We start from the raw sequence: 26,137 nt of genomic DNA, 5'->3' as shown, positions 1-26,137 counted from the left end.
CTTGAGGACTTCAACATTTGGTTCGAATAAACAACTCTCAAAACTCACTAATTGGGCAGCTAACAACCATGAAACTACAAAAGTTGGTCAAAGGGGCAACACTTTGCAGGACACCCTTGCTGCAATCTTTGCCATGAAGAAACTTGTCACCATGGCACCACCGATACAAATTCTTTGGAGCGACAATCTCCTCATTGCATTCGTCATCACATTACCAACTCAAGTCAGCATCCAGCCCCCCAAGATCCCAACCACCACAAAGAAACTGGAAAACCGTCAAAACAAGCAATTTAATAATAGAACTGGCGAAACAGTCGAACTGGAGAAGGCACATCTAGATGGTCAAGTGGAGCTAATCCACGAATGGATTACTGATGCAATCGAAAACATCGCCCCGGAAAAACCTTTTACCCTCTCGAAAGAGTAATGGCAAAATGGTTCACCCAACTACTAATCACCATTAAAAAGAATAACAAGAAGCTGGATTTAGATAAGAGGAAAGAATACAACAAAGATAAGAGAACCCAGTTCCAGAAACCAATCAGATCACAAGGAAATTCAAAAGGCAAAGAGAAGGAAATATGATGACCGCATAACCAATGTTGGGGAGAATGCTAAAATGTGCTAATTCTCTTCACCTTGGAGACCCCCAGCAACTTTGCTGGATTTTGAGGACTTGATTTATTTTCCTGGAAAGAGTGAGCCTTTTTTTCCCCCCACTCGTGTATTTTGGTGTGTTCTACACGTGTTCTTTTGATTATGGAGTTTTAGATAACTCCATAGGCATCATCTTTTCATGTGTTACAGAGCACCCTCAGTGCAGTGACACTGGGATGTCTTTTTAGACTTCCAAAAGGTTTAAATATCTTCTCTGGGATAAACTACTGTTTCCCAGAGAATGTAAAGTGAAATTGACTTTACTAGTCTTTTCCAAATTCATAGACCCAGCACACACCATCTTACAATGGAGTGCTGGAGGGGTTAAATAGTATCCCCTGTGTCTAAACACTCATGTAGCAGTCAAATGCTATCCTTTCCTATTGAAAAGGCTGGTGGCAGTGGTTTTGCATCAAACTAACATGATTGTTCCTGATTGCGAACACCGGTAGCTAAAAATCACAGGAGCCATGTTTTTCAAGATTGCACCTTAAGCCCCTTTGTTTAAACTCTCGGTCTTCTTTTTTCGCCATTTCTTTTTACAAAAGTCCTTCTAGTGTTTCTCTCCACGCCAAACCAGGTTTGGTCTCTTTGTTCGTGTGCCTTTGGCAGGCTTTGGGGCTGAAGTCTGCTCTTTTCGTCTGAGTGTCTGGGGTGGGCAGGAAGTGAGGGAGGTGCCCGAAACTCCCTGTGCTTAGTCTCCTAGGAGACCCAAATGCACTCTGGCGTGATTGGCTGACTGTCCGGCAAGGACAGCGACCCTGCTGGGTGAGTGACAGCTAGGCTGGAATGAAAGTGAGAAAACTGTTTAAAACGAAAGAACTGAAGACAAGCTGGAAGAGGACAGCTGCTGCAACTGCTGGACCGTTGGTTTGCCTGCTGAAGCCCTGCTGCAGGTCCGAATTGCCAAACTCTATTTGACAGAGGCTCCTTCCTTTGAGTTGGTGGGACCAATCAACTTGTTAGACACCATTCTCAAGGCTGGTTAGGATTAACCATGGAGAGGGACACCAGTTTGTGCTCTTGAATCTACAACTGCTGGAACTGAAGTGACTCCAGTCTGTTTGCGTTTTCAACGATCCCGAGCAGTGCAGGAGTCCCCTGATGTCCTCAGTCTTGTCCCCACAACTGAGGCTAAGGAACAGAACTGCTGGAACTGCCAGGAACCACAACTTCAGCATTTGTTTCTCCATATAAAGGTACTGTGCCAACAAGATTGGGAGAACGCCACTCCCGCTGTGAAAGTTTGTGAAACTTTCCCAACTTGCAGGCCTAATCTGCTTATGACCCCACAAATGATCCTTTTTTCGCCTAGACTACTTCTGAGAAGTTTTGTAAAGACTTTACCGTTTGATACCAGTACTGCTTTCCTATCCAGAACACTAGACCATTGACTTTGGCCTGGCCTATTGACTTGAATCAAACTCTTCTGGTCAACAAACTATTTGCACTGCCTAGAAAGTATATGTAATCTATTCTACTTTTGCTCCTACTTCAGGGGAGCTCAAACTGTCTTAAACTTTGTATTGAACTGTATTAGTATACAAAAAGGTGTCTTCTGGTGAAATGTTTTCTAAATTACTGTAATAAATATATTGGTGTTTTACCAAGAAACCGTGTGTTTAAGTGTCTACTTGAACCACTGTGATTGACAGTCCTCAACTACATGTACTGATCACATTCATTCTTGAGATAAGCCTGGCTGCTCAGCTTGCTACGAACAAACTGTGTGGTACAGACTTATACCAAATGTTGGTCTTGGACCTGTAGTCCTAATTGTGTAGGGGTGCCAGGGTACTGCTTGCAGTTCTGCCTAACGACCAATGCAACCAAAACACAAATGTTCAACATCATAAAAGGAAATGAGAAACCCACCAGGCTGCAACAACTCTCCAACCCCCTCGGAGAAACTATGCATCGACTTGGCAGACCATTTCAAAAACAATCAACTACATCTGACAAATACAAAACGGACCAACCAACCCTAACACTCAACCAACCGGACCTGACGAGGAGCCACAGCACAAACTCAAAATTCCTGGAAATTTCAGTAGACTCCTTCATCAAGCTGGTAAAACGCAGCAAAGCGGGATGACCCATGTATCCCTGCCTCTGACATCTACAAATCAATACTCACGAAGAAACAGCATCAGAATATTACAGAAGCCTCTTAAATCTGTCGCTCACTACAGGAACTGTACCACGATTCTTCAAATCAGCATATATGAAGCCATTTTATTTTAAAACACAAGTGGCGAAGTGGAAGACCAACTACAGACCGATCTCACATTCCCTACCGGGAAGACTCCTAGAAACGTACGTATACAAATTAACCCAAGTACATGTAGAAAACCCACTTGCTAGACTAAGCAAGTCGGCTTCAGACCCGCAAGTGGAACATATTCAGCACTACTATCCATCTGGGACGACCTAAAAAAATGCAGACTCCAACACAACCTCAGCTCTGATTCTCCTCGACCTCTCCGCAGCCTTTAACACAGTAAACAGTGACACCCTAATCAAAAGATTGTAAGTTAGTTATAACGGACATGGCACTATGCTGGATTAAATCATTCCTAGCAGATGGAACAAAAACCGTATGGATCAAATCTACTCCACGAGTTGACTGGAGTACCACAAGGATCCTCACTATCACCACTATACTTCTACCAGACTCCAGTAATCGGGATCTTCAAAAAATACATCACATGCTACAACTACAGAGGACACTCAAATCTACAAAATCGAAGACACTCAAACCAATCACTCAACCGTAATAGAATATCTAAAATATCTTTGACTGGATGAACACCAACAACTTGAAAGTCAACCCAGGAAAGGCAGAAATCATTATATCCAAAAACCAAGAGAACACCTACAGTCTGTGGCCAAAGGAAATGGGAACCGCGCCCACGCCATCTAAGGTAGTAAACGTGAGAGTCCTAATGGACAACGCCCTAATCTTAGAACCACAGGTAAACACAATAATTAAGAAATGCTTCCTCCTTCGCACAAGAATCCTACCCTTTCCTCTCCACCTACAAAACACTGACAATCGTCGCCCTCACGACGACGCAAACAACCTCTACCTCGGGATGCCAGGATACCTCTTGAAGAAATTATAATGCATCAGCCAGACTCTTCAAACTATCCATAAGAGACCACATGACTCCAGCACTCAAAATACTACACTGGCTCTCCTCAAGCATCGTATCACGTTGAAAACAATGTGCATAATACACAGGGCAATCGGACAGGAAGCAGAATTCCTACAAAAGAAAAGATCAAGCAAAGAAATCTGTCTGGAAACAAAACCATACATCAAGAAGAAACTAGTGGGCTCCTTTCTCCCACCTAGCTGCAAAAACCTGGAACAACCTCCCAAAAGAAATGCACCCACCTAAAATTTAGAAAACTTCTAAAACCTGGTTCTTCAAAACCTCGGAACCAAATTGAAGCCACTAAAATAATCGAACAGGAAACACAAAACAGATTGACAGAATATGATGGCACAGACAACACCCAGGACCGACTAAGGGAAAGCTCCTCCAAGAACAAGAGACGAATCTAGATGGAATAGAATACAAACGACAACCCCATGAGGGCATAAGTTGGCATACATGCCCAACATTACCAACAACCTTGCCAACTGTAGGGTACAGGCGTAGCTCACTTAAGACAAAAACTAGGTTCCAGCAAAGATCAACCGGGATAAAGGGGCTGACCGAATACAAAGATGGAAACCCGAAAGTAGCTAACTTAGCGCGATGCTAAGTCCCTGATAGGAAACAGACTCAATAAAAATATGCATCTCTCCTAACAAGGATACTAACCAACCCAAAAAAAAAATGAACCACTTCACCATTCCTCACACCTCTCTAACCAAAAACAACCACACCTCGTAAAGCCGCAGCAACCTGCACGCACTTCACCACAGCGCCATAACCACACAGACCCCAAAAGAGCACACGACTGACTCAGAACTGAATAACACCAATATGCTCGACGAACTGTGTTAACCGATCTGAAGCTGCCAACAGTACTCCATAGCTCCCTTGCTCTTCTCCAAACTTTGCCCCACTAAAACGCCTAACCTGCCCCCTTTGTTTCAGATCCGCCAGAGGACCACTCCGGTGGTGATAGTGCACGATACAAATATCCTTTAACATTAAATAAGCAATGAAACTGTTAGAATGGATTTCTAAACTCTGGCGTGGTGGACATATGTTTAGGAGGCCACCCTTGTGAAAAAGGAGCAGCTTCTTAGAGATTAGCCAAACCATCAAGGTAGCATGGTGAGGCCAAGGCTGAATCTCAGGATATGTGAGTGGGGCCAGGGGTCCACAATGAGTCCACAGCGAAACACCAAGGATTACATATTTATACAGTTATAAAATCTTGGCCCAGAAAACACATGAAAAATGCCTATTGGCAAGAAATAATATCACCAAGACTAAGTACTATCAAACATGTACAGTCACTGTAGTTGGTGGGGTCAGGTCAATTGGGAGAGGGGAACAAATTGGAGGGGGCTCTGGGGTGTGAAGATGGGTCTAGAAGTAGATTAAGTAAACAAAGTTGTATTCTAGTGAATACAACTGTTACCAGCTTTTAGACTTGCTTTTAGCAGCAAGTTGTGCTAAAGCCAAACTAGTGTAAAACATAAGTTGGGCAACTTCAAGGGTGGCGATTTGAAGGGGTGGAGTTGTCATGGGGTCACATGAGATGTTTTCCTGCCTTTGGACCCAATCGCTGGTGCCCAGGAGCTGTGGGTGCTGGAACAGATCTGGTCATGGATGGAAGCTTGGTGCAACCTTCTCGACTAGCAATGCAAGAACCACCTCTGCAGCACTCTAGTCAGTCGCTCAGACGTGGGAAAGCGAGTTACAGGGATGCTCACGTTGCACAGCAACACCAGGTGTCATGATTATCATGGTCGAAAAAAGCCTCCTATCTCAGGACCAGTCTGGCAAGGAGCTGAAATTTCACAGGAAGACCCCAAGCTGAAACCCCTGGAGTTTACAGGCCGCAACACAGAGCAGCTCTTCTGTTACGGTAGACCACTCTGGAGCTGGTCAGGCCACAGTGGTCCAGGGACCCTTGCGAAGACTCCAACATGCTTGAATACCAGAAGACTGTACGACCAGTTGTTCTCAGTGGTCCAGAGGGTTGAAGCATCGACTAGGGTCTTGGAGATCAGTAGCGTGAAAGGGTTCCACCAGGGCTTGAGCCAGATCTGGTTGCAAGGCCTCGTCAGGGTCTTCCATGGTCTTCACAGCTACAACAGGATACTTGGTGCCTTTTCAAATCTGCTCGATTGGCTGCAGGACACCTTCATGTGCCAAAGTCAGGAGTGATCAGACTCAGCCCTCCAATAGCAAGATCTGCCCCACACATGCATACCAGCAGTAGTCAATCAGGGTCCACTGTGGCTTTCAGACAAGCATGCACACCAGAATATGGCACCAGACAGTCCCAGCACACTTCTTGGGTCCCCACTCGCGTGCTGTGCACTGCTAGCCCACGAAAAGAAAGCCTTTCGCAGGCAAGTGCATAACCATAAAAGATTCCTGACCTGCCAAGGAAGGTCAAAGACGAGAAGGCCAAGAAACCTCATGGCATGGCTGTTTAGACACTAGCCACTGTTGGTAGCCAAATGCAGGATGGCTAACAAAGTACAGTAAAAAGTAAGAAAATAATTGCTGCCACTAGTTTGACCTTGGGCACACTGTAGGTAACCCAAATTCCTGAGAGTTTAGTCGAGGGTCATACAAAAGAAACCCCATTGCACTGCATGGTAAGATGCATTATGAAATAAGTAACCAGAAAGAGCAAGCCTCGGGGAAGCCTAGTATTCCAGTATTGAGAGCCTGAAGGACTAGTTGGCTTCAAAAGGCCAGTGGAGTAAAGCTGAAGTCTTCACTGTAGTCAGGTCAGTGTGAAAAGCAAAACGTTTGGGCGTCCATAGAACGTTCTTAGCAGAAAACGTCAGGTACGTATTGTTACACTATTTAGTATGTTAGCTTTTATACTGCGCACCTCACCACCATAGTGGTCTGCGCCTATTTATTCATTAGTTATTTATAATGTGCACCACCTTTCCTCCACGCGGAGAGAAGGCGCATGGATGCTAATGACCTTGTCTAATATGCATCTGCTTGTATGCAACTGTACTCGCGCTACACCTCATGTCAGAAAAATAACAATCTGAGGGACCTCGATGCGTGAGGGATCATGGGTACAGTGGACGTCACACTAGGGTTAGTATTACTAGCACGCCCTGTCGACGTACCTTTTCGAGTTTCTGTAATACTATGCAGCTTCCACCAGATGTCGGCCTATGAACAGCATGTGAATCTAAGCAGATGCAAGCATCAGAAATGATTACGTTGTGGAATGTATCCCTTATGTTACCCTCATTACTTTAAATGACTGGTGGCAGTGGTTTAATTTCCGTACCATTGTGCTTTTCTACCGCAGGCTGAATCCACAGCTGCAGTATAGCGCCCATGGCCCGGTCGTCTTTCGCCATTTTCTGTGTGGTCTTTCTTTGGGTTTTACTCTGCACACCAAGCCAGGTATAAGCCCTTTGGTTTTTCTTTGGCGGGCTTCAGTACTGAAACCCACCTCTGGCTCCAGTGTCTGGAAGGGCAGCAAATGAGGGAGGTTGCACCTGTCATTTGTCTTTAGGAATGCCTGAATGCACCCAGTCCTGATTGGCTGGCTATCCTTGCTGTTTAAGTGACAGCTAGGCTGTGCATGAATGGGAGAAACATGCTTAAAAGAGGGTTTTGGGACTAGATGCAGTCGACCACTGGGAAGAACAACCCAACAAAGAAACCGTGAATGAAGCTTTCTGCATCCTCCTGAACCTTTGAATTGCCTGACGCCCTGCTGCTGTGCTATAACTTTCTGATCGACAAGAGAAGCTCTGGAAAAGACCATTTCTTCCCTTGGGTTAGTGGGACCAACTAACGCCACTGGACCATCTTCACCGACTGGCTGTACTTTGCTGCTGCAGGAGTGCCAGGGGTTGAGAAATCTGTAGTCGAGTGCTACATCTACAAACTGGCCAGAAGCTCCAGGACCCTCCAAAGCAGGACTACCAGAGCTGGAGTCCCCTCACCACCAGAGTGCAGGATTAAAGGAGTGAAGGAAGCCCAACCGGTGCCCAAGATCTGCAGTGGTACTGTTGACCGAGCACTGAAACAGCAGAGTGCTGCTGATCTCAACAAACTCTGAATTGCTGTGGCAGGAGTCCTGCAGGCATCCTCACTTTTGTCCCCACGACTGAGGCCCAGGAACCCAGGATCTGCATCTCTGCAACCAGACAGAAGCCAGCTGGACCACTCTTCTAACCAGAGGTACTGTTCTGACTTGGGGTACTTGCCTCCATGTCTGGCTTTGCTTTTCTCCATTGAGACTTGCAGTAGTTACTTTGCTAGTTGATTTCTACCCCTCCCATGTAACCGCTTGTGACGTTAGTGATTTTTCTTCAACAAACTCTCTAACTTTGTGTGAGACTTTGTCATTTAAGAAGTGCCTCAGTTCCATAGACTGTGCTCCAATTGACTTTGGCTGTCCTGGCTCCCTGCAGACTCTTCTAGTCCATTTCAGTTTGATAATTACTGTTCCTCAGAGGTGATCACTTTTAAACTATTGCTGGGAAAGGTTTTTGTCTAAATCTTCATAGGAAGATTGAAGTCCTCACATGCTCTGAGAACCTGTTCATGTTAAAGGATATTTGTACTGAGCACCATCCCCACCGGAGTGGTCCCCCGGTGCTCTGAAAAAAGGGAACGGGGTCTGAGTTAGTGGGAATAAGCTGGAAAGGTGCAACAGAGCAGTGATGTGCTGTTGGCGGCCTCAACCCAGTGAACTCCATTGGCTGGGCTTGCTGTTTTTTGGTTGGTAGTCGTGTGGTTTGTGGTGGTGGTGTCGTGTAGCTTGTGCGGATTCCTGCATTTATAGGATTGTGGTTGTTTGGTTAGAGTTTGAGAGGTGTATGCAGAGGGTTGAAACTTGTTAATGGATTGGTTAGCTGTAATAGCTTTTAGGAAGCGAAGTGAAAAACTTCCATATTTCCTCTCCAGGGGGGAGAGGGTGTGAACATCTCCACACCTCCATCCAGATCTGGGAGCGGCCGACACCCCAGTCCCTTCCGCTCATGACGCAAACCAATATTCGTAACCGTGTCCGAGTTTGGTCCGTCCTGTCAGACCTGTCTGTATGCAGGCTGAGCAGGTATTTAGCCAAGATAGCCTTACCATTCCAGTCCATATATGGCATCGGTCGGCCAAAGCTACGCCATCCAGACTTGGCAGTGGTTGGCATTCATAGTTTAACCAGCTGCTCACATAGGCTACTGCTCACAGCTCACTTGAAGCCTGGCATGTGCCAGCATTTGCACCTAGGTTCAGGCGCGGCGCCATCCATCCTTCACAACTCTATCATGGCCTTGTCCATGCCAGTGTCCACAACTTAGTGTGGCAGCCGCTAATAACTCAACTCTATTAAAATATGCATCTGGTGGTGTTTAAGGAGTGGTGAGGTTGTAGGGTGGGGTTGGCCAGGGGCGCTGCTTCTGTCTTCATGGGGTGTTGCTTGTGTCCTATTAAATCTAGCGCCTCTCTTGTAATTGTGGGGATTCCCTTGGTCGGATCTGGGTGTTTGTCAGTGTTATCCTAAAGTCTGTCATCCTGTTCTTTGTGTTTCCTGTTTGTTTCATTTTTAATTTTGAATTTGCAGTGTTGAAGAGCCAGATTTTTAGTAGTTTTCTGAATTGTAGGTGGTCTTTGGTGTTCCTTTCAGGATGTTCCACGTTTTTGCAGCCAGGTGGTAGGGGGATCCTCCAGTTTTTTCTTGAGGTACATTTTTTTGTTTTTGCTTGATCTGAGGAGTCTTGTTGGCTTGTAGATTGTTTTTCTTTTGTAGAAATTCTGCTCCCTGTCCGCTGATTGCCCTGTGTGTTAGGCACATTGTTTTGAAGGTGATGCAATGTTTGATTTGGAGCCAGAGCTGTGTTTTTAGTGCTGGGGTGATGTGGTCCCTTCTGGATAGTTTGATGAGGAGTCTGGCTGCTGCATTTTGAATGTGTTGTAGTTTCTTGAGTTATTCTGGCATCCCGAGAGAGAGGCTTTGCGTAGTCGATTCTTGACATGAGGGTGATTGAGTGTTTTGTGGGTTAAGGATAGGAAATGTAGGCTTCTTTTTGTTGTGCGAAGGAGGAAGAAGCTTTTCTTGACTATTGCTTTTATTTGTGGTTCTAATGTTAGGGTGTTGTCTATCAGGACTTGGATTTTTTACTACATTTGATGGAGTTGCGCAGTTCCCATTTCTGTCTGCTACGGAATGTAGGTGTTCTCTTGGTTATTGGATATGATCGTGATTTCTGACTATCCTGGGTTGATTTTCAAGTTGATGGCGCTCGTCCAGTTAAAAACCTCTTTTAGACACTCAATTAGAGTTGAGTGGTCGGCTTGAGTCTTTGATTTTTGTAGATTTGAGTGTCGTCTGTGTAATTGTAGCATGTAATGTGTTTTTTGAAGATTCTGATTACTGGAATCTGGTAGATGTTGAAGTTTCTGAAGCCTGTTATTCTGCTTAGAATCACATGCTGTGCATATGGTCCGACATCCAGTGGTAACCGCAGAGTATTGTCTTTCGGGGACCGGAAGGACGTCGGCATAGGTGTGTCCGTAACACTATTCCTATCGTGCCGTTTAGTGTACCCAAAATCCCTCACGCGCCGAGGTCCCTTGTTGTTTTCCGCCCAGATAACTGGTTGCCCTATAGCGGAGCTCTTACAAGAGACATTGTTTATCTTACCGACTTGTCGGTTATTCCCCGTTAAGTCATTTCGCTCACCAAGAACATCTTCGAAGACTACGGGGATTAGTCTACGGCTGTGGATTTAGCATTCGGATTTTCCACATGGTCGGGCCCTCTGGCCAGCCTATACAGTAGGGAGAGTGGGGTCGGGGTGGCCATATTGTCGTTATGTCTTTCCTCTTTTTACCTTTCGGTCTGGTCATCCTTCCCTTTAGCTATGGAAAGGACTCCTTTTAGATTCTGCCCTAAGTGTAGGGTCAGATATCCTTGGAAGGACGAACACAGGACGAACACAGGACGTGTAACGCCTGTCTCCCCCTAGAGCACGAAGCGGTGTGCGGCCTGCAAACTCCTTCTGCCTAAAACCCTTAAGGAGCGCTGTATAAAGCAGTGGGCCGCGTACAGTATGTCGCGGGTGGAACCCCTCCTCCCCCTCCCCACCTGCTGAGTGACGGGGGTACTTCGGATGACCAAACATCCGTTGCTGATGTTATAGACCTTGAGGCGGACACTTCTAGGTCCTGACTCTGGTCTTACTACAGGGAAAACACCCGGCGACAGGGGAATACAAGTGCATCACACTAAGCAAACCACCCCTACACCGTGTTTGACGTCTTTGTCAAAAAAAGGTAAAAGTGCCAACAGGGCCGCCGAAAACTTCGCTGGTTCCCTCGGATCGTTCAGATCCCAAGCCTTCCCCGCAACAGCGACTTGCGACTGCGCAATCTAAATCAAGTAAGGGCGCTGCTCCAAAAACTTCATACGTCAAGTGCGGAAATCCAACGCCTGGACGGTCCCGAAGGCCGCGGTAGACCCGGAACCTACAGCTAGGCCTCTACCCGAAAAACCCAACCACTAGGCCCTCTAGCGCAGCGGAATGTTCTACACCTACCGATAAACCATTGGAACCTCTGTCTCATGCCGATTCGGCGACTATCGAAACAGCGTCAAAGAATTACTGCAGCGGTGGGTCTTACCCCGGTCCCGCCTAAAGTTATGGGACAAGCCGTGGAAAAAGTTTCAACGGATTGGGATCCCGATTCTTGCGATGAGTACGCAGATAGTCAAGAGCCTCTTTCCGACACCCTAAGAGGCTCTTTTCGCAGCTATAGGGCAGAGAACACCAATCTTCCACCCGTAGGCCCGTTTGGGTCCACTAAATGGACTACACAGAAGTTCGAAGGATGTATGGATCGGCTGGAGAATATTATCAGTTTTACTGATCATCCTCCCCGAAAAGGTCTCGGGTAGACCCTAACCTCCAAATTCAAGAGCAGTCTTCTACTTTTCAGCAGGAAGACATTGTCCACATGGACTCATATAGGGTAATTTATAATGAAGAGGAACAGGATACTATGGCGAACTGGTAAGAAACCCAGCGGGAAGGTCAAGACCCATGGACACTGCAAGATCAGGATACTGATGTTTTGTGCCTGGATTCTCCTCAGTCCACCTCGGCTCACCAGGCCTCTCCTGTAGATGACCAAATGGCATTTAACTCCATGTTGAAAAAAAGCAGCTGAATACTTTAAAATTTCCACTGGAGGCTGTATCTCAGCAGGATTTTGTAGAGGATATCTTTGAGGAGAAGCCTCCGTCTAGCCAGGCCATCCCCCCTACTTAATTCTATCAAGAGAAGGGTGCCCCCCCCTCATTGGTGTCACCAGCTCAAACTCTGGCGGTGAACCCAAGAGTCGAAAAAACTATTCCGCTACTCCCGACCCTTTATACATCAGAGGACACGCCGTCCCAGATTCACTGGTAGTAACTACCACTCGGAAAAGGGCAGGGGTACCCCTTGCCACAAGGGAATCGCCGCTGAACAAGGAATCCAAGCGACTGTACGCCTTTGGCAAACGTGTCACGTCGGCGGCCGCATATACTAGGTGGATTGCTAATAATACTACACTATTGGCAAGCTATGCCGACGCCCAATGGAACTTGCTCCAGGAAGGCCTCCTAGAGGTCCCTGAACCCGCCAAGTCAAAACTTCTCTCCATTGTAATGGAGGGAAGACAAGTTAACCAGCATGTCATCAAAAACACTCAACACTGCAGAAACTGCGGGCAGGTCCCTGGCCCAAGGGACCCTACTGAAAAGACAAGCTTGGCTGCATACATCAGGGTTTAAACCTGAAACTCAGGCCTCCCTCATTAATAAACCCATTGAGGAGTCTAACCTCTTCAGGAAAGCTGTGGATGAGGCTTTGGAAACGGCCAAGAAGGAGCATGAGGCTCTAGTCTCCAACAAATTACACAGAAACCCTCCTCCCAGAGGGCTAATAACTCATGGTGGTCCTTTCGAGGGCAAGCCTGTGCTGGTCAAAACTACGGCACGGGTAGCTTCAACACCAGACAAACATCTGGAAAACCCACTTACTACCCTTCAAGGGGTCAAACGCTGCAGAGGTAGAGGGCCCAATCCCAGGTGAGCCACAGCCTGGGGTCAGAAATGACCACCAAGTCCAGGTCCCCTCCCATGTCGCCCCGGTCAGGGGGGGAGCATTATATTTCCTCATGGCATGGGAGGGGAGAACTTCAGACCAGTGGGTCTTAAAGACGGTTACTGCGTGGAATTCGCCCGACCTCCACAATGCAGTCCGCTGTGCTCCCGGCGCCTTTCACCGGTCCATCTGGAGATCCTGAATCAAGAGGTGAAAGGACTCCATAGAAGCTGTCCCTATTCAGGTAAAGGAGGGTATTTATTCAGTGTACTTCCTTGTACCCAAAAAGGACATTACCATGCACCCTGTTCTAGACTTGCGCCCAGCGAACGAGTTTATAATCCCAGAAGTTTTGCATGGTAACACTTGCGGAGGTAATCACTGTTGAAACAAGGGGACTACATGGTAACATTGGATATGAAAGATGCAAACTTTCATATTTCAATGTTGCCAGCGCACAGGAAATACCTAAGGTTTATGATCCCGGACAGGCATTACCAATTCAAGGTGCTCCCCTTCGGCATCACCTTGGCGCCGAGGGTGTTTACCAAAGTCCTGCCAGTGGCAGCAGCACACCTGCACAGACACTCCCAGTTTACCCTTACCTCGACGACTGGCTCATTACGGGGGACTCGTTCGACGCATGTTTTTCGAACACCCAAAAAACAATAGATTTCCTCCAGTGTGGGTTTCTCAATCAACGAAAAGAAATCCAGTTTAGTCCCCAGATGAATAAAACAATTTCTGGGAGCTCTAATTCGGACGAAGGACGGTGTAGTCTTCCCCTCCAACGAGAGGGTTCAGAACATGTTTTTTCAGATCCCTCAATATGTAGCCAGTCGGGAGGTGATGGTGCGCAAGGCCATGCGCTTGCTAGGAATGATGGCGTCATGCATATACTTGGTTCCCCACGCGCGGCTGCGCATGCGTCCCTTGCAAGAGTGGCTCAACAGCCAGTGGTGTAAGGCCAGCAGACAATGGGAAGATCTGGTAGTTGTCTTGCCAGCCCTCGTTCTCTCGCTGCAGTGGTCAAGAGAAACCCTCTTTAAGGGGATGACCTTCACCACCCCTGCAGTGGAAGCCACTCATCTCTCTCAGGGTGGAGAGCTCATCTGCTTCAGCAGACAGCACACAGAGTTTGGTCTCCTCGTAGCATCCAACCATATAAACCTACTGGAGTTATTAGCAGTGTTCAAGGCTTTGAAAGCCTTTCAGATTCAACTGCAAGGGAAGACAGTGCTGATTCTAACGGACAGCACTACAGCTATGTACTACCTAAACAAACAGGGGGGCACTCCCTCTCCAGGGCTATCCAAGCTGTCCCAAAATATTTGGATATGGGCTCTTAAACATAAGATGTTTCTGTTGTCCCAACATGTTCCAGGGGAACTCAATCTTCTGGCAGACGTACTCGGCAGAGATTTTCCTCTGCCCGAAGAATACAAATGGCGGCTACACGAGGACATTGTGTCCAACGTCTTCGCAGAATGGGGCTTCCCAGAGAGCGACCTGTTCGCAACTCAGGAGAATGCCCAATGCCAAGACTTTGCCTCCAGGTACCCCCAGAACCGATCCAAGGGGAACGGTCTCTGGATAACATGGTCAGGGAAATTTGTCTACGCCCCTTCCCCCCACCCCCACCCAGACTCCCCTTCTCAACAAGATAGTGCTCAAGATGCACCAGGAACCAGTTACCATGATACTGGTGACCCCCATGTGGGCCCGCCAACCCTGGCTCACTCACCTGATGGACATGTCCCTCTCCCCACCAGTGAAACTACCCTGCCGTACAACATGTCTCAGGAAAGGGGGAGTGACCCTAAACCCATGCCCACAAACTCTGAATTTAGCAGCTTGGCTCCTGGGGTCATACAGTTTGGACACCTGCAACCCCCTCAGAGGTGCATGGACCTACTCTGGGAAGCGAGAAAACCGAATACACTTCATTGCTATGCCAGCAAATGGAAACGTTTTGTTATCTGGTGCAACTCCAAGGGCGTCAATACCATTGATTGCTCACCCACACACATTGTGCTTTATCTAACCCATCTGTTGGACACTGCGTTAGTCTTCAATTCCCTAAAGGTTCATCTGGCTGCTCGTCAGCCTACACCACAACAAAAGGTGTTGTGGTGGAAAATACCGGTGATTAAAGCCTTTATGGAAGGGGTTAAGAGTATTTATCCTCCCATTTCTCACCCAGCCCCTGGATGGGATCTGAATGTGGTTTTGACCAGGCTCATGGGAGCCCCCTTTGAGCCTATGCATAAAGCAAGTCTGAAAGACCAGACTTATAAAACAGCCTTCCTAGTGGCTATCACTTCTATCAGAAGGGTTAGCGAACTACAGGCTCTTTCTGTTCTAGTCCCCTTTGTTACAGTCCACAAAGATAAAATAGTTCTGCGCACACATCCCAGGTTTGCGCCTAAATTTATCTCAAAGTTCCATGCGAACCAATCAATCGAACTACCCCCTTTCTTCCAGAACCCTACTAACCTGGCCGAAAGAATCCTACACACACTAGATGTGAGCAGGGCAGTCATGTTCTACCTGGAAAGAACTAAACCACTGAGGAAGACTAAACAGTTCTTTGTTTCAGTGGCAGCTGGTAGAGAAGGGATCCTGTCTCGATCAGCTGTCTCAAGGTGGATTGTCAAATGCATCACACTGTTACTCTTGCCAAGAGAGCTGCCCTTCAAGCCTAGAGCACATTCTACTGGGGGCATTGGCTATTTGTTCTATTAAGGTGTTTGTAAGTTTGGCTGTGGGGAATGCTTTAGCAGAATCTATAGTTCTGGTTTTTGTGTGGATGTGCTCCAGCGCTCTTTTGTTGCGCCTTAGCACTACTAGCATATCGTCAAACATTTAGCTGGCCGTGGTACTTTTGTTTTGATTGGTGCTAGTGCATTAATGGTGGTCATGAGGCAGGTATGGTAGATGTCTGCGAGGCAGTTGGGGGTCTGTATCTATGCAAGTTTGTGCAGAGTCTCTCTGACAAGACCAGGAGTGATGGTTTCAGGCAAAGGTATTTTCATGTTTCTTATTTCAATGGGGTTAGGTCCTAGAAAACTACCTTGCGTGAGAATTTGGAAGCAGATGAGGTGGTGATCAGACCAGTTCATGGCTGAAATGGTGTTGCTGGTCAGACTTGCCTTCAGGGTGAGTATCCAATCTAGTGTTCTGCCTTTAACATGAGTGGGTGCATTTACAAGTGTGTGAAGTTCATGTCAGAGGAAGGAGTGCAAGGCACTTGCTTTGTGGTAGACGCGTCATTGAATCCTATACTCCGGTCCCCAAGCAGTATGAATTTGGTGTTCGGTTTGATGTAGGGCATGATAAGTGGTATATCGGATTCAAGGTGGTTAGGAGCTCTGTAAGTAATAAGGAAGTTGATGGTGGTGTTGGGATTGATGGTAAGTTTGAGTAGTAGTTTGTAGCCTTGGGATCTGAATTGAAGATTAATTTTGGCTAGGAGGGCGACCTCCTCCTGAGTGCGGTCTGATCTGAGTATGGTGAAGTCCGGGGGGGATGGCCAATGTGAGTGCTGGGCCGACACTGGGTGCAGCCAAGATTCAGTGTGAGTAAAAAGTCAAGGTGGTGGTCTAGGATGAGATCATGTATTTCGATGGCATGAGTGCCTAGCGAGTGCACATTGAGTGCTCCTTTGATCAGGGCAGAAGGCGCTGGAGTGGGGATGGTGTGGTGGTACATGTGGGTCTGGGTGGTATGGGTGTTACTCTTGTTCCTAGCTGGGGTTGATGTGGCTGTACTTTGCATTACAGCTGTGGGAGAGGAGGGTGGAGTGATGTGCTTTGGTTTCCAGTTTGGTAAGCTGGGTATTGGTGGTGTGTGGTGCCAAGAGCGTGCTGATAGTCGGCGCGCCTAGCGGTTACTGGTGGTGGCAGTCTGTTCTTGAGGTGATATGTCCGTGGGGATCCGATGCAGGGGAGGGTGTACGTTCTGCTAGTGTGGGTGCTGTTGCTGGAGAGGGAATCCGTCTTGGTAGGGTAACTGGCCTTGCATGTGGGCTTTAGGCTGTAGGGGTACGGGCTGGAGGAATGGGGTGGTTTTGGGAAAGAAGGGGATGGACAAGGAGTAAGGTGGTGGCAAGAGCAGCCTAGTTTAAATAATCCATTACCTATGGGATGAAGGCTCCACCTGAACAGGGTAGTGCATTCATATTGATGGGGCAGTGGGCCATTGAGGAGTAGGTAGGTGGTGATTGTGCCGACTGCCGTTTTGGGGTGCAGGCCTGACTGAGTCCTATGCACATTAAGTAGGTGATAGGCCGGAAAGGTGACTCGCTATGCTCACTGTGCGAGTGAAAACGTGTCCTGCTGCAGTGCGGAGTGCTGGGAGGGTGAACACTTCGATGGGAGCGTACGCCGTAGCGAATCCCAGTAGAGCTATGCGAGATGTGCTGCACAGGCAGGGCAGTGCGAGCCAAAAAGCACTGTGGTTAGGTGTTTCCAGGTATAATGGGGGTGGCGGGTGTAGGGATCTGCATGTAGTCAACAATTGGGAACAAGCACCACGAAGGTGGTGCGATACCCAATGTTAAGAGTAGGAATACAGTCGCGGTTTGGCATAGTATTTAGGCTCGGACAGATAATGCTGTGAGGTTACTGAAGCAAATTTAGCAATCTGGCAGTTAGATGACCGATAATACGAGGCAATTTTAGCAAACGGTCCTATAACAAATAGGTGGCGAATTTAGCAATCTAGCAGGCAAATAAATACCACCAAAGATGGTGTTACAATGTACAGTAGTGAATAAATCGAAGGGAGACACACACCCTCCACTGGTAACATGGATACAGACCAGAGGCCCCAAAAACAAGCTACTTGAAGAGGTTTGTGAAAATAAAAGGACCTGCTGCCCAAAAAGCCGAGCATTCCAAGCCCATAACAGGTTTACTGGGGCTCCATTGAATGGGAATGTTGCATGTTTCTCTAACAATTGCAAATAAACACTGTCCATTTTTCTACAAATTACTCATTATGCTGTAAATGTCGTCTTGGTGATACTTGTACACATTCCCAGATAGTTAATGTTACATATGTCTAGCTTGCATGGCAACAGTTGGAAAGGGTGATGAACTACCTTTTTAGTAGCTGTTGGTGTTGAGCTGGGCAGGCTTCTCTGGGCTAAAAGTATGAGGTCGCTTCCAGCAATTTCAGACTCTGGACCAATTTTTATTTTAGGGCACCCCCAAAATCCTTTTTTGGTTTTAGTTTATATTTGTACATTTACAAACATGAAATTGCAATTGATCAATTTACCTTAATATTTTGAAACTGATACATGTTTACCATTGAATGACTCGCTTGTCCTTTTTTTCCCACCAAAAGTATTGTTTTGTATGTTACTACTTTGCATTGCGAGATGTATGTAAGTAGTTGCGTTTTTTTTTCTTAATTTGTTTGTTTTACAATGAATTACTTTCTTTTTATGTAGATCAGAACACTGTCTGCGAGGGCAGCTGCTGCTTTTGTGCTTGCTAATGAGCACAATGTACCACTTCTGAAAAACTTCTCAGACCTGTTGCCTGGTATTTTGCAGGTATGGCACAGTGCAGTTGCTATTAACCTCATTGCATTCATTAGTTTGTTTATGCATGAATGGGAGTTTGCACCAAGACACTGGAGCATTTTTATTGGTTGTTTACCTAGGACACTTTGTGAGCAATAGAAGGTTGGTAGATTTTAGACCCAGTTATACTATCTTTCTCATCATGCCTGCCACATTTTTCTGCCTTCTTTAAATTCTAAACCCGAAATGTCATTTTTTTTTATGCTTTTTCAAGGCGATGGCTGAATCTCTCCCCTACACTTGATGATTTAGGGAAAATAGTGTTTGTGCCCTCCCCTGTCTTACACGTGCAAGAAAATAAAACGCACTCCCCAGACAGGGAATAAGGCAAAAGAGAGCGGGCTGCGAGAGTTCAAGGAGAAGTTTATCTAGATCTGTGAGCGCTCTGGCAAATTTAATGTTACAGTACATTTTATAGGTACAATGATGCGTCTAACATATGATACTACGTTGGACCGGGATTGGTCATCCAGGGTGGTGTCTTAGGTATGGACATCATCTCGTCCTCTTGGTTGCTCGGTTGGCGGGAGGGTGGATGTCGGACGTCTGTGCTCCGGATGGGTGAAGGTCGGGTCGCTGTGAAGCAGGGTGGTCACTGTCTAAACTAACATAATACATTCTCTATAATGCATGCACTAAATAATAGTGATTCAAAGACTCAGTAATGTCATGTCTCTCTAAAAGTCACACAGGTATTAAATCATCTGTAACCTTTGGATTATACAAGTCATAAGTTGGGCATCTTCACCACTATAATACAATGTCCAGAGTGGGTTTATGCTTACAAGAATCTCAGGTATGTGGCGTTTGTTAGTACTGGGCACGATATACAGCAGCAAGGGTCTAATGTTGGGGGGAGGGGGGGGTCTGCTGGGTGGGCATCATGGCGTGGTCAGTGGTCTAGTACATGAAAGGAATACCTTGCAGGGACAAAGGGTCTGAATGGCAGTAAGTTTCCACTGGTGGAGGTGTGGGGGCAAGGACACATTTGGGGAGATGAACGAGCTATGGGCTTAGTTCATGCCGGTTCACATGCAGGACAGTGATCGCAGAGGAAGAGTAATGTTACATTTATTAGTTGTTGCAAATACCTCTGGCTTCATCGTGAGAATGGAGCTGCAGCGTTTTCCAGTCCGAGTAGGAACGAGGGGTGGGGGCCATGTGCCCTGCACCTGGGCGCTGCGAGAAAAGGGAGAGAAGCGTTTCGTACTATCGCAGTGAGGCCTGGTCACCAAGATGCAGTAGAAAAGGGGGTACAAAAATGGACGCCCTGTGTCCTGCTCAGTGGTCCCATCTACGCGAATGTAACACAAAGTGCAAGGGTTACACTTGCAAGGGTAATCGCTTGAGGGCAAGGGGCGAACCCACTACTGGAGGCACTTGGTCCGAGTCTTGTACTGAGAAGTGAAGGATGAGGGGCCTGCTGGCCCCTTGCTCCCACACAATAGGTCAGCCTACCTGCATTGATTTCTTCCAAGTAAACACACACACCCTCCATCCCCAACCTCTTCCCACCATGTCTCTGCAATCCTTTCTATCCTCTTGACCTAACCCTCTGCACTATTCCACCCTTTTTTCCCAAGCCTCTATTCTTGCTCTAAATGTAATCTTGGCTGCTCTACTACTTCCCCCTTCAACCTAATGTACACTATCAGTCTTCCCTCTACTCTACCAATGTGTTCACCCATTTACCATTCACAATCCCTGGCGTGCCCAAGCCCTCTGCTGTGATTACTCAGACCACTTTGCCATCACCAAGAGTTTGGGGTGTTGGTACTCGGACCCTGACACCTGCAGTTTCCCCTTACTCAATCTTTGCTATTCATTGATTCCTCACCCTCCACACTGTCATGTTCCAATCTCCTGTCCACACATTCATTTTTCGCATCTAGCAAAAGTGAAATCTGACTATGGCCCCCTATCTTGACCAAGTGACTTCCTCCCTTCATCCTCTCCTCCACTTGATTGTCTTCGGACAGTTGCAATCCTGCTTGCTTATTCACCCCCTGACATTCAGCAATGCACCCCCATTCACAGGGCTGGCGTATACATCACTGTCCTTTGCCTCCAGTGGCCTTCTCTCCTTGCCTTTACTGCTGTTTAGGATTCTACCAAATCCTCCTAACCGGTCTCCTTTCGCTCGCTGTCCTTGACCAGAGTACATGTCATTCCCTTCACCATCCTTAAACACGGCCTATGATCCTCTGCTGATTACTTGACTTCTTAATTCCCTTCCAAATGCGCAAGAATGTGACACTTTCAATCCTTCCCTTCACACCACATCCTGTCGCCCATCAGTCATTTAATCACTATCCCACATATCCTATTGAGGTCCTAATCTGCTAAACCAACTAATCATGTGCTTTTTCCGATCCTTTTGGTGCACCATCTTTGATAGTTGGCGATGCGATCACTTCTAACCTTGTGCTCTTAAATATCTCCCTCAATTGGCATTTGCCCTGCCTGCAACAAGAAGGCCAGTCCTACCCATATTAAACCCACTGCAATCTCAATCCCTCTTCATGCAGACTTGTTCTCTCCCACGCCACTAAAATCTTTCGTCAGTACTAAGGCTGCATCAGCCTAAAGCACTATTAGATACTGTCCTTTCCTGCTAACGCCAACTCTGGGATCCTGACCTCGGGTGTTTCAGTTTTACGATAAAATCATGACCATCCGTCATATAATCGCTAATGCATCTTCTCACCCCTCGCTCTCTACTCATCCCCCATCAGACTCTTCGTCCTCTGCAAACTGGTCCACATTTACTGATAAGGATTTCAATCGGGCACACACCCGGGTCTCGCCTAGCACGTAATGCACAAATGAAATATTTATTATGTCTATAGGTTCAATATTATGAATGTTTTACCACTCATATCACACCCGTCTCAAAATACCCCCAGGTCACAGTAGACCAGGAATCAGGCTGGTTTGTACAAGTAAATATTTATTTAAAATTCAAATCAAATGAGCTTATATATAATATATCAGCAATAGCCAATGTGGTGACCAATTCAGAAAGTATATAAAGCAATTGAATTCACTTATACTAATACAGAATAGAAAACGCAAGAAAAGTTTTTATTTGTGAAATGATGGCGCTTAGGTTAATATTTCCCCCTGCAAAGTTCACAATTCACAAATGAGCAATTCTACACAGGTGTAAGTAATCAGCAGGTATTCAGGAATAAGAACAGAGTACAGTGTTTGAATATAATCTTCCCTCCCCAAACAAGAGAACGTTTTTGGAACTTTTGACACTTTTAAAATGACAGGTGAAAAGGGCTTTGTGAAACAAGGAAAAGTGTGCAAAAATACTTAAATAGAACCTGTTGTGTTGCTCTCATCAGAATATCTTACAAACATAAGCTACAATATGAGCAACTGAACACTTTAAATCGGAAAGGAAGTTAAACCCTTTGAATGGAAAAAGACACGTGTAAAACTTTTGCAAAATGCAAATTTGCGGCAAAATTTCACTATGCGATTTTTAATAAAAACATGTCAAATATACTGTTCCGCAATTTGGTTTTTAGTAGCAGATGTAGCTAAGGATATTAGGTTTAAGTGAGTTGAAATTACGTTTCTATCTCTGAAGTTGCAGTTATGTAAGTTTTAGTGAGGTGTTTTTGAAAAATTAAAACCCAGAAAAGCAGAAATTCGGTTTTAAAAATGATTGGGTTTATTTAATCTATATTAATGACAATGTCACCTGTGAACCTCCAGTTACGCACGTCCGATTGTAACTCTTCAAGTATGATACTCTGGTTTCCGTTCTGTATGGGAATTACTTTATTTAATCCAAATCACTAAAGGGTTATGGTTTAATGAGACAAATGAGAAACAAAATTGGCGCAAGAATGATTCAGACAATATTAGATGTTCTGAAGTTAAAGATGGGATGGTTTTAAGATTGGGATAAGACAAGGCAATATATACTATGGGTTGCTAGGATTCCTGTTTATACTTACAGTCCACTGTAAATTAAGATTAAACCGCCGGGGTTCTGGTCATGTCAGGTCTACCGGCAGCAGGGCACCTCTCGCAGAATGGTCCGCTGGGCGGTTCTGGTCAATTTGGACTGCACCTCAACTGGATTGGCCCTTCTGGTCACTGGACACGGTAGATTAACGGGATGATGAGTTCAGTAGGCAAGCATGAATGGTAGCAAGCCAGACTGGATCGGAATTCCTGAAGTTCTTTTGAGATGGTTCCGGATTTGGGCGTAGCTGAAGAGAGTTCAGCAAATGTTGTGCCTTGGTTTTTGCAAAGTATGGAATCAGGACAAGATGAAAAGTTCTGGACAGGATGAAGAAGTCGGGAACAAAGTGCTGCGTGGAAATCTGGTGGTAGTCAGGAATCAGTCTATGGTGAAGTTCCTATATTTATCATGCCAAGTGACATCACAAAGTTTATGGTACGGGCAGATTTTCAAACCACACCCCCATGACTGTGAGTGGTCAAAGGCACTTGACTTGTTCTGGTTGGAAGTCGGAAAAGAGCTGCCATCTGTGTTTTGGGAACTCACAGATTGAACTACAATTTAACTTTTGCATAAATGCACATTTCTATAATTACGCCCCCTAATAAAATCAGACACATACATTATATATTGTGGGTTATCCTTGCGTCCAATTCCCATCTCTGTGAGCTGTCTTTGTCGTTCTGTGGAATTCTGTCAATTTTAATCATAACGGTTTGGCCTAACAATTTCTAATTCAATACATATCTGGGCAATTACCCCTAGAACATGGGTATACAATATCATATTTGCAACATCAAGTTTTGCCACAATTTGGGTTTTGGTCTAACTTTGGTTCCTTTATGTAGTACAGTGTTCACTAACGTCTCCACAGAAAGAGGACAGCATTAGATTTAGAACTACACATTTTTAGATTCGTCCTCCATGTTGCAAAGTTAAAGGTTTCAAAATGTAATCACAAATATGCATTTTTAAATAGATTGCTTTGAGCAGTTTTTTTCTCCTTTCAACAGACCACAGCTGTCAAATCCCTTTGATCAGGGTGAGGTGTAGAGGGAAGTTTCCTGCCCCTCCCCCAGAAGGGGGTCAATGCTCAGCCTGTCCTTTGTCCTTGGCTGGGCCCCAGACGAATGCCTTATCAGTTAATTGTTAATATGCAAGAACCTCCAGCATCAATTAAGCCTTCCTGTAGCAACAAGGTGTTAACATGAAGTCCTCTTTCCCAGGCTGGGCACTATCAGGATTAACCAGTTAACTGGGTTACTTTAAGGTTCACTTAAAATCTTTCATTAAAAAATATATGAGTTTATAAGGGATTTTTACAATTAAAGGAATTAAGCCCTTCACAAAAACACGCTTTTTAACAGGCAAATTGTTGCATTTCTTCCCTGAAAAAGCACATTTAAGCTGTCTTTTAAATCCACTTTTCTTAGCTGCAGTCAGTGAGGCCCGGCTTTTCTGGCCACACTGGATCTGTGATTTCAGCATACGTTGAATTTCCATAGTTCACTTGTAAAATGACTAAATTTAGCGCCAAAACAGCACTTTGAAGGTTGCAATTGGTTGGGGAAGCTGCATTTTGAAAGGCATTTTCAGTTTTTAGCCCACTCCTGTGGCCTTGCTTCAAGTTACATGTAACGGCACCCACTGGCATTCTCCTGCAGGGAGTTCTGTTATTTTTTTACCCTAACTTTGACTGTGTGGCAGGGGTGCGCAGCCTTTTGTGATGGTGAACCATGACCAGCTTTGCAGATTTTTGCATGCACAGGGGTTAGCACATCCATTTTTGTCTTTCTTTCCGCATTGGCATGGGTAAAAATATCCCACACTGATCACAATGTTCTTGAAGCTATTCATAAACTATCTGCTTCACCCCTTGTTTCTATTCCTCTTTTGCAACTCAAGGAGATCTTAACTGAGATTATATCATGGATTACGATGGCCATCAATATTTCTCTTCTGGCCAAATTACTAGTGACCTGAAACATGCCTTGGTAATCCCCCTGCTTAAGAAACCCTCTCTTGACCCCTCTGCTTTAGCTAATTACCGTCCTGTTTACCGTTCCTTATGAAGATACTCTAGTCTCGTTCCCCCTGTCTTGGTTCTTTACTTGAATCATCTAAATTCTTTGACCCCCCTTAAGTCTGGTTTCCGACCTGGCATGGGGACTGAGTAGGTCTTAGTGTCTATGGCCGATGACCTTGCTCGCCAGATCACCACATAATCACCATTCTACTTTATCCCTGCAGCATTCCACACTTTGGAATATCCGATCTTCCTCTAAACCTACTCCTGCTTGGCTTCAAGGACATTGTTCTCAACCGGTTGGTCTATCGCATCAACTGCTTCGCCTAATGGATCTCAACACCATCTCCATACCTCCTCCAGTAGGTGTCTCTCAGACTAGTCCCTAGCCCACTTCACCCTTTACACCACCTCTGTGGTTAAACTAACAAACAATCTTTTTCTCTTTTCCATCACCCCTGACATAAGGGCATCAGCTGCCAAAAACCTCAGCAGCCCTTTTGCCCTTCCTCTAGTGCTAATCACCCTTCCGCCTAACCTTAGTCACCCAAAGCTTGCAGTTGTGGGTCCTTAGACTACAGCAGTTAATCGCCACTGCTGCCAAGACTAAGGATCTGAATATTTGGAATATTGGGACCACATGGCAGGCCTAAAATGGCCATTATGCCTCATGGGCTCACTGAGCTCATCCCGGTAACCTCCATAGTAGTTTGGACCAGACCCCTACTCCACAGTCGCAGTACACATTTTGTGTGCATCAATCGGAGTAGGTTAACTTTAGGGTACACCAGTTTGGCTGGTTGCCCTAACTTTTGTCTGCTTGGTGGGATGGCAGGCTGTCTTAGGTTGTGTATCTATGGAGAAACCTTGGATCAGTTGATTTTATCTGAATTGTGGGAGGATTTGCCTCACAGCACCAGGTTTCAGCATATAGGCTGGGCCCTTTGCCTTAGTTCTGGTTTCTTCTTTTGTCTACTGGAACTTTATTCTGCGCTGCCCAGTTTGCTGTGTTTCTTGCTAATTGTACTAGGTGTCCCCCTACTGGGATTGTCTGTCCATGTTGGTGGCACCTACTGCCTCGATGGAGTGGTGGGACAACTCCATTGCCCTTTATATTAGTTTTCTACAGGTTGCATGTGCAGTTAATTGGCCAAAGTATGGGATATTTGTCGTATTTCTTTCAGAGGTCCCCTGTCCTGGAGTGGTGCAGTCTCCCAACCCCTCAATCGCAGTTTGCTATTTGGAATGCATTGACCCCCAATCCTGCTCTGCTGCTATCCTTTAGTTGTACAGATCTTAAGATTGTCCCATCAGTATCCTGTGGTTGGTTGCTCCTTTGTCCCGCTTATGGAATAGAACCAGTATTTACAATTTCAAACCCTGATGGGGGTTGATATTGCGCACTCTATTTAGAGCCCTACAAGCTCTTCCTTTGTTAAACTTAAATTGATACAAGATTTTTAATCTTGACATTTTTACTAAATTTGGTTAATTTATCAAATTACCTGAACATTCTCAAACTTGCATGTTGGAACATATTTAACAATCTTTTTGATTTCTTGTGATCTTTTTACAATCTTTTACAATTCATCAGCAATCTTA

General features: G+C 45.8%; 1 protein-coding gene across 1 annotated transcript in view; it reads left to right on the top strand.

Annotated features, from left to right (window-relative positions):
* Window positions 1-26,137, top strand: part of IPO5 (importin 5) — a 1,138,249-nt gene that overhangs the window by 250,244 nt on the left and 861,868 nt on the right. Inside the window, exon 6 of the mRNA XM_069640466.1 lies at window positions 18,390-18,494. Within this exon, the coding sequence (XP_069496567.1) occupies window positions 18,390-18,494 (105 nt within the window). The remainder of the gene's footprint in view (window positions 1-18,389; window positions 18,495-26,137) is intronic.

Source organism: Ambystoma mexicanum, chromosome 7q (assembly GCF_040938575.1).
Source record: "Ambystoma mexicanum isolate Mex_15411 chromosome 7q, UKY_AmexF1_1, whole genome shotgun sequence".
NCBI classification, from domain to species: domain Eukaryota; kingdom Metazoa; phylum Chordata; class Amphibia; order Caudata; family Ambystomatidae; genus Ambystoma; species Ambystoma mexicanum.
The sequence above is the reverse complement of the archived record's forward strand: the minus strand, read 5'-3'. Positions and strand labels throughout refer to the sequence as shown.